Raw genomic sequence first — 8,921 nt, forward strand, 5'->3', positions numbered from 1 at the left:
CTAAACGATATAGCTGCTATTTTTTGTAGGAGCTTATAACCGATTCCTTGCTTAGAAAAGCTTACAAATATTCGAAATACTCAAAATATTGCATACTATTAAAATTTTTAACAACATTCAAAACATTTAAAGTGATTCTAATTTGCATGAATATATGATTGGAAAGTAAAATTTAATATTTTGTCAGAATCCCTCGCTCACACGTCACACGCTATAGGCTCGCGCGACGCGCATTTTCCCTCTTTCTTATTGACTGCAGACTCGCGGCTAGGCAGCCAAGCGCCACACCAGCGCCAATCAGTTTGCATACCGTCTAGGAGCTCTTCGTTCCTTCGCCCCACGGTCTCCCCTCAAACGCCTACTTCTGCTATTTTTTCGGAGCAGCTGTTTGGAAGCAAAACATGACGACCCGCTCTACCGCTGCACGTCGTGTTATTTCAAAGCTACTTTGAGGCATGTGACGACATTTGTGCGAAAATTTCGTCACTGCACACCAATTTGGCCTTAAGGAACTGTGAGGTTTGCTCAAATTGAAATGGCACAAGAAGAAACGACAGTGAAACAGGCGACTGAAAAAGAGGTTGACATTTACCGCGACACCCCAGTCAGATTTTTAGGTTTGCTAAAAATAATAATGCTTAATACATATTAAATCATTTTTGAATTTACTATCGAGTAAAAAATGTTTGTTTTTAATGTTGGTATGTTTCACGTGTGTCTTAGAGTCAAAATATGTAGCCAAAAAATTAATCGCGCATACTATTCACACCTAAAATGTGTATAAAATAGGTAAAATAGAATTCACTTCCTTGAATCATATGAAATTATGAACAAATACAAAATCATTTTTCACTACGCTTATTTCAATATTGATCACTGCAAACTTAAATTTTAACGTAACATTGAAAAATTAAGAATTATCAGAATTATGTTCAATGTGTTCAATCAATTAAATAACTGATCCGTATTATCTAACATATTTCATAATTTAAATTGCTACTTTAAAAGCAATATTATTAAAGTAACTTTTTGCAATCACGCTGAGAGATAAATTGAATTAATATGTCATATCTGAACTGCAAAAAACCCTGATTACACTATAATTTAGATCCCTTTTCGTCTAAAACTTACTCATCTTTTAAATAACTAGTTTTGTTCATAGAATTTTTACTTTAATCCAGACGAACCTTGAAAAATAAACTTAAAAGTTATCCAGTTTAAAATTGTATATTTTGATTAACTTTGCAGGCTACGCTAATGAGGTTGGAGAGGCATTTCGGTCGTTAGTGCACAAAAGCGTTGTCCACGGCAGTTATGGGGTGGCCAGCCTGTATGTCCTCGCGGACACGGTGGACAAGTCAAAGAAAATTTACAAGGTGACTTCCATTCAGCAATAATTATCACACACGATCAAATAAATTTGACCTTTTCTGCTGATTTGCATCCACAGGCGAATCAGGACAACCCTGAGTGCAACAAGAAGGTGCTGATAGCAGCTGGAGACACTTTGTTGTGGCAGGCCTTGGCTTCTGTGATTATTCCCGGCTTCACCATCAACAGGGTGTGCGCTGGCTCCTACTTCCTGATGAAGCGCTTCAAGGTAGCACCAAAGCCGGCTCGCAAGTGGATGACGACGGCCATCGGACTGGCTTGCATACCTTTCATAATCCACCCCATCGACAACCTGGTCACCGTGTTGATGGACAAGTCAGTCAGGAAGTTGGTGGGGCTTCCACACGAGGAGCAGAGTAAACACGACTGACATCCCTTGCAGTTGGCCTATTACTCGTAGAAATCAGCTAGAGCCAGTTTTTGCACAGCCAATTTTGTTAAAATTAGATTTCCATATATATATAGAAGGTGTCCTCTCAATTAGCGAAATATCGTATAGCTCCTGTAAGTAGAGTGAACCTTTAGATGGCAGAAGATATTGCATTTGATTTTACCTTGCAATGTTGGAATTATTGTTGATATTAACTGAAGTTATTCAATATACACCATTAATACTCCGTAGTATACAGGTTGAAATTATGCGCTCGGCTTCCTAAAGTTGTTTTGTACTTTTGCAGCGTGATACATTTTTGTTACTGAAATATACTCTTATTCCAAATTAATATTTTTTCTGTTGCAATCAATTCCTTCCAATCTCAATTAAAAAAAGGGTTTATTTAATATTCCCGCCGTTGGGACGTCACTCTGCCACCAACCTTGACGGCGGTGACCTTTAGCACTAAAACAAGTTTGGACGAGCCTCTTTTCTGTTATCTCCCACACGGTGGCCCACTGGAATTGTGCAGTAGAAAGTAGAGATTTAAATTGGTCCAATAAGTTGGGTAGCGATGGAGGTAGCGCAGTTGGCACGTTTTATGAACATTGGAAGAAAAATTGTCGGGGTGGGTCTCAACTACAGGTAGTGTCAAAAATTGTCTCTATTAAAATTTATTTGAAACCCTCTCAAAAACAAGATCCCTGTTGCTCGAGAGAAATTTACAAGCGCCTGACAACCCAATAATATTCCTGAAGCCGACTTCTTCATACATTGCTGAAGGTCAAACTATAGAGGTGAGCGTTGGATATGACTTTGCTTGTTCTCTGTAATGCTGTTGTCATGGAAATTTCAGATCCCGGATGATTTTGTTGTAAACCAAGAAACTGAACTTGGCGTCGTCGTGGGAAAAACTTGCCGAAATGTCACTGAGGACGAAGCGAAAAAAGCTATCGGCGGCTACTGTCTCGCCCTTGACATGACTGAAGTTAAACATCTGGTTCGTCGTGAATATAATATAATATGATAAAATGTAATTTTCGAAAAAGTTATTGTTTTGGATTAAATCAAATTTTATTTTTTAGTCCTGGTTTTCTTAACCATTTTTTGAAATATGATTCAGTTCATAAAAAAATCCTTAACAATTTTGTACTAAAATTGGGTTAGCTCTGAAGAAACGTAATAATGTATACGTAGTAAAATTAAGATTTATAAATAATTAATATTTTAGCCAATATAGATATTAAAAAATCTTGTAGCAGTTACATTTTTATCAATCTTTAATGACTATTTATTTAATTATTTCTCAGACTGCTTGGAGGCAGCTGGGCATGCCATGGAGTTTGAGCAAAGGATTCGACACATCATGCCCTGTGAGCCGATTCGTGACACCTGAGGAGCTGCCTGATCCCGACAATGTAGACCTCTGGTGCAAAATCAACGGGAAGATGTGCCAGAAGGGAAACACTTCCGACATGCTTTTCGCAGTGCCCACGATCATAAGCTACGTCAGCAAAATGATGACCCTTGAGCCCGGTGACCTCATCCTGACCGGGTCACCACCAGGAATGGTCAACATCAAGGCTGGCGACGTCATTGAGGCAGGTCTCGGCGAGATTTTATCAATGAAGTTCCCAGTCGAAGATAGGAAATGATTGTTGCCATGGATATATTATTTCTTTGTTATTGATTTTGAAAATATTTTTATACATTTTATGGAATAAAATCAAGAGCTTGCCATTATATATTTCTAGTGATCTTCAAATAAAATTTTGTTGGTGGATGACTTTCAGGCAGTTTATTTGCATCTTAAAATTAGACCAAATTTTTTATCTTGAAATAATAGATATCTATATATGTACATCTTTTCAGCAGGTGAAACCACAATTAAGTCCCCGAAATCTAAACCCAGAATTCAAAATTTTCTCTTCAGCATCACGGTGATCGAAATGGGAGGAGCTGATTAAAAATATCAAGGTGGAGTTGAAGGTTTTTAGCATTAATTTATCGTTAATTTTTATCTGAAAGATTATTTCCATGGAAAACACTTTCTCTCGCGTGTTTGTTTTCTCTTCTTTTGCTAACAGTCCCCGCGGTATATAATGAGTTTTATACAAACACACATCATGCACTGAAGTTTGAAGATTTAATTCATACAATTGCTCTCATTTGCAACAACTCGCGATCAAACAGTTCAAATCAATTATCTCAATAGGAACACCAGTGTCTAACAGGCAAATAGATTACAGCAAATGATGACAAAAAGCAAAAAACACAAAATTCATTAGCTCAAGAATCCGTCAGCAGTCGTCTGTGAGGATGGGAAGTTGGTTGAATCTAAGTAGGCATCAAACAATACTCAAAGCAGATGATTTTAGTCCCGAGTGTGAAACTCAAACTGTGGGCTCTTCATGAATCTTCTTAAACATTGAAGCTTACAACTAGTGTGGCTAAATCAATAATATAACACTTTCTTTTTTGGTTATTAACTGGGGTACATTTTACCATTATAATAATATCTATTAGTGTGTGTTGCGTGATCATTAAAATTTTAAACCTTTCTTATGAGAGTTGTTACAATTTATTCTTTTGATGATTTCTTTTTAGACGTGTATTAAATTTAATCATGATTTTCGCTGTTTTTCAATCAAAAGACACTGGTGATGGAAAATATTCGTGCAGCTTTTTCGTGGTGTCGAAACCAATGCATGGACGTCTCGCCTTGTCAGCGCGTTCACGGTTTGACGGGGAGTGAGCAAAATAGATTCGGGAAAAACTAACTAACTAAACAGCATACAGTATCACAACTTTTAAGAAAAAGAGAACAGTGGATTGGGCTGCGTAGGACTAAAAACACGACTCCCACCATGAACTCTACAACAGCACATTCAGATTGCATGCACATTCGTATCAGGTCGTTTCCATCAAACCGCGCAGTCTGGCTAGACGCACAGACTGGTCACTACAAGGGGGAGAGCGAGTGAGTGTGTTGTGTACATGATTCGTTCCGGGACAGCTCCGGCAGCAGCGGTAGTGGTAGCAATTAATGAAGGAGAGTAATAATAATAATCATAATGAACCAACATAGCATCTTTCCTTGCAACAAACACGGCTTGTTCGTTTGCACCTATACCAATCAATCAACCAAACAATCAAACTACGATCCGAAATTTGTGTGGGCGGGTGTTAAAGCTCGTGTTAGCGAGGCGGCGGATCGGTCGGTTGGTTCCTCGGGTCGCTTTGCCGGATGGGTTTCCTGCGCACGCTGCTCGCTTGCGAGCTGAGCGCGGCGCCGCTGCTAGCCGGGTTGCGCGCCGCCGACTGCGGTGGCGGCGGCACCTCTCGGATGGTGCCCGTGCCCGTCGTCATCATCATCACAGGAGGCTGGGTTGGCAATATACACATGGGGGGAGGCGTTTGCTTCGAGCTCCGCACAGTCGTCGCCGGCTTGGCGCACTGCTGCTGCGGCTGCTGCTGCTTGTGGTGGTGCGCGTGCGGCGCCGGCGGCACCTGCTGCTGGCCCCGCGACTGCTCGGCGCTGCTCCGGCTGCTTCTGCTCGCACTCGGCTGCGTTTGCGGCGGCTGCTGCTGGTGCAGCGAGTGCTGCTGCGAGTGCTGCAGGCTGGCCGGTCGCTGCTGCTGCTGGGTCAGCAGCGGCAACGAGGCGGCGCCCGCCGCGCAGTCTTGGAGACTCATATCGGCCAGTGAAGAGAGTAACAGTTCTTGGGCAAACAGACTATGCTCGGCGCGGGTTTCCTCCATGGAATGAAGTTCCTCCTCTGATATTTGGCACTCGGACGACCTGGAAAACAAAGATAAATTTTATTGCGCAGTCTTTTCGAGCTTGAAATTAATTAAACGATCGCTTTCCAAGAACCTATCCATTCATGATAATACAACATTATAAAATTTTGTTCCATTTTTTTCTAGTTTCAACCAAGCTGATCGTCACAGTGCAAGATTGTACGACAAGAACTTATTTGCGTGATGGGTTGCTTCACGCAAAGAGCTAAAAGAGCTTTAATTCAATTACATTATTAAAAATATCAGCTTGAAATCCAAAACATCATTAAGCACTTAGTTAGGCTTATTTCCTAATATTGGGAGAGTGGTTACTAGAAGTTTAGAAAGCAAAACAATGAATGTCCATTGGTATTGTGATGGTGTTTGGTCGTCAGCTGAGTGGAAAAATGGATACTTCATACTGACATGCCAAAAATTAAGTATGTTTTCCTTCACAAATATTAAACAAAACTTTCGTGAGCGATATGGAAGCGTGAAGTTTATAGCGCTTTCATTTGAACGCTAAGTTTATACACATTATACCCTAGCATCATGATTGCTCCACAAACTTCAGATTGCAAGGCCATGGTTTTAAAATTCCTAACAACAACAATTGAAAACAAATAGCACCAAAATCGAGATAGTCATTTAAGTTGCAACAATAATGATCATGGCGATACTTCCCTGGTGTTGGTTTAGAATGTAAAAGCTTAAGCTTAGAAGTTTTTTAGTTAATAAGGGGATACAAACTAATTTTCCCTCCAGGTGTGCTGCATAGCGGATAAAAATTATTAAATTAAAACTTAACCTTAAACGAGTCTAGGCAGCGGAGTAAAAATATGTTTTCTTTTATGAAATGCCATTTTAAAATAAAGTAAACAAATGTTACTAAATTTTTAGACTTTCCATATGAAAATTTACATTGAATTTGTTCTTAAAACTCTTGATCCATTCGCCTTTCCTTGTTACTTTGTTGTTATATAGTTAAATAATATATTGTTTTGACAAGCGTGCGTAATAATAAAAACAAGCCACCATTAATTATTTGATATCCCAGCCACTTGCGTTGGCTGCCAAATTTAAAGCAGCGTGGCCAACCGCCGCGAGGTGCATGTCGCGTCGGCTGCCAAGAAGTCAGATTGTGGGAAAACGGAAAGTATTGCCGATGGCAACGTCAGCCCCCAAGGAAAATTAATCCCTCTCAAACTTTCATACACCCACTGAATACGAAGATGGGTGAGTCATTGAATACCAAATGTCCTTGCAATCTATCATTTCCACCCACCATGTCACATTACACAGCCAAGTGATTAGAACAAAGAAGGAAAGAAGTCTCATTATGTAACGTAAATTCAAAGCAACTGTCTTGCGTTACTAATCCCATGAGATTAACTTTAAAATACTAACCTGCCAAGTATGTACTGCGAATTGCTTTGCGATGTCGACGTCTGACTAGCCACACAAGTTTGATCCCCTCCCAAGGTGGCAGCTTGATTTGCGGCAGTCAATCCAGCCATTGCACCCCCAAGGACTGTGAGCGGATTCACAGCTAACCCTACTGTAGCACCGTTTGAGGCAGCCTGCGACCTCCTAGGCAGTCGCTCCAATTGTTGTCTGGCAGCCTGAAAATTTTGTTTTTGTTTTCATACATTGGAACAATTAAGTTACACATAAACAAGGTTGGGGGGAGGAAAAGGAGAAGAAGTAAATAACAAAACATTTCGTACCCTCACCTGCTGCCGCTCAAGCTGCAATTGAATCTGAAGCTGCTGCAACTGCGAGGGTGTCGAACCCACAGAGCTTGAAGAGCCGTTTGAATTCGCCATCGAAGAAGCTGCAGCCGCAGACCTGAAAAAGTTTATTGATAACCTTTAACACAATTGCTTTGTGATCTTTAAAAGTCTTACCTTCGTACTCCTGACAGTTGCGATAATAATTCTGCGATTGGATCTACGTCCCTGCTAGAGGGCGATAAAGCTGATAATCCTCCCGAAGAGCTAAAGTGCATATTGGACCGTCTAGCTCGAGGTACTCCCGAGCCACCTCGGGACGAGTGTGGGATTCTCCTAACGCCACCATGACGTGTCACAGAGGGCTCATCGTGCACAAGCAGTTAAGGAAAATCATTTTAGCACAGAAAAAATTCCATAATTGCTTATAAAATTTAATACTATCTGAGCTACAAAAGATAATCAAATTTGTTGCTACAACAAATTTAGTTGTAGATAATATAGACTCAAATAGCAGTTTCAAGTGTGTTCTGACGTTTTAACTAGTAATGCAGCAAATGGAGTCATAGAGAATATGAAATAATTCAAATATGCTTGAAAAGGATATGAGGAACGAAATGAGATCTCGAGGCCCACTTCTGTGCTCCAAGGTCAAGTGAGCAACGAAGTCATCAGTAACGTGGTTTGGGTCACCTCCCGGAAGGGATGCACAAACGGGACAAACGACTTCAAAAGTGATGTCTGCATGTTCCGCCGTGACGTGCTCCTGCAGGGTAGCTTCAGTGAGGCCCTGCTTGCCGCAGAAAGGGCAGGTAAATGCCTGAGGTTGCTCTACATTCAGACCTTCGCCACCATAGTACAGTTCTGCGACAGACAAAGAATAATATTGTCGGCACCAGAAACAGGGTTAGCTCTCGATCATTACCATAGTCGGAGCGTGTTAGGATGCACTGCATCGGGTGGTCTGTCGTGTGCCTGGTAGTGGTTGCCCCGGACTCGTAGCAAGTAGCACACAGGTCGTAGTCGTAGCAAATTAGGCATTTGTAACGCCGTCCCCGGAAATTTCCTTTAAGGCAAGAATCACAGCTTACACCTGAAAACACGGATGGGTCAGTGCGCTGGTCAGGTTCAGGCGAAAGGAATTCGCGGATGTGACCCTGGACGGATTTAAATGCCCTCCTTAAATTAGCCCCCGAAGGAAAGTGCGTCTTTAAACAACACTGGGCTTCCCGTGCTGAGCGCGCGTCACGCGTCGCGCGTCGGCCCCGAAGTAAGCACTCCCGGGGGCTGGAGGATTACTGAATACTTGCCAAACAGAGATGGTTGCTAAATAAAAATGCAGACGGGCAGCGAGAAAAGTTGGGAAACATCGGGCCAGCGGTGCGGGCTCGGCTGGGCTCGGCGACCGCCAGCCCTTCAGGGGCCCACTAACTCACCTTCATGGCGAGACATAGTTAATCCAGCGGTTAGTCGTAATTTTTAAGTCTATCAGGTTGGAGAAGAGAACGACCGTTGTCTAAATAATCACGACATTAAGAGTGCGATGTGCATTTACAGATGACATAGACCTCCATTTCGCAATGAGCTCTTCCTTCCTCATTGGTGGGGCAAGCTCCGAGGAGAATGAAGAGCGAACAGGACTA

General features: G+C 41.7%; 3 protein-coding genes across 4 annotated transcripts; 2 read left to right on the forward strand and 1 right to left on the reverse strand.

Annotated features, from left to right (window-relative positions):
- The first annotated feature begins 350 nt into the window (after nucleotides 1–350).
- On the forward strand, nucleotides 351–2,114 carry LOC135934206 (mitochondrial fission process protein 1). Its single transcript, XM_065475780.1, has 3 exons — nucleotides 351–617; nucleotides 1,249–1,376; nucleotides 1,451–2,114. Exons 1-3 carry the CDS (start codon nucleotides 536–538, stop codon nucleotides 1,760–1,762), a joined length of 522 nt encoding a protein of 173 aa, XP_065331852.1. The 5' UTR covers nucleotides 351–535; the 3' UTR covers nucleotides 1,763–2,114.
- A 69-nt stretch (nucleotides 2,115–2,183) lies between these two features.
- On the forward strand, nucleotides 2,184–3,551 carry LOC135934205 (acylpyruvase FAHD1, mitochondrial). The gene is made up of 4 exons (XM_065475779.1): nucleotides 2,184–2,410; nucleotides 2,466–2,562; nucleotides 2,622–2,765; nucleotides 3,076–3,551. The coding sequence occupies exons 1-4, from the start codon at nucleotides 2,340–2,342 to the stop codon at nucleotides 3,418–3,420; spliced, it is 657 nt and encodes a 218-aa protein (XP_065331851.1). The 5' UTR covers nucleotides 2,184–2,339; the 3' UTR covers nucleotides 3,421–3,551.
- On the reverse strand, nucleotides 3,549–8,904 carry LOC135934200 (E3 ubiquitin-protein ligase KCMF1-like). Of its 2 annotated transcripts, none has more exons than XM_065475773.1 (7): nucleotides 8,715–8,904; nucleotides 8,204–8,371; nucleotides 7,886–8,142; nucleotides 7,456–7,649; nucleotides 7,282–7,396; nucleotides 6,956–7,170; nucleotides 3,549–5,567 (listed from the first exon to the last, which is right to left on the reverse strand). In XM_065475773.1, the coding sequence occupies exons 1-7, from the start codon at nucleotides 8,728–8,730 to the stop codon at nucleotides 4,964–4,966; spliced, it is 1,569 nt and encodes a 522-aa protein (XP_065331845.1). In that variant the 5' UTR covers nucleotides 8,731–8,904; the 3' UTR covers nucleotides 3,549–4,963. The 2 variants fall into 2 exon arrangements, with proteins under 2 accessions (XP_065331845.1, XP_065331844.1); XM_065475772.1 differs by having other exon boundaries at nucleotides 7,276–7,396; nucleotides 8,715–8,903.
- Between the last annotated feature and the right edge of the window lie 17 nt (nucleotides 8,905–8,921).

The sequence above is a fragment of the Cloeon dipterum genome, chromosome 1, assembly GCF_949628265.1.
Source record: "Cloeon dipterum chromosome 1, ieCloDipt1.1, whole genome shotgun sequence".
NCBI classification, from domain to species: domain Eukaryota; kingdom Metazoa; phylum Arthropoda; class Insecta; order Ephemeroptera; family Baetidae; genus Cloeon; species Cloeon dipterum.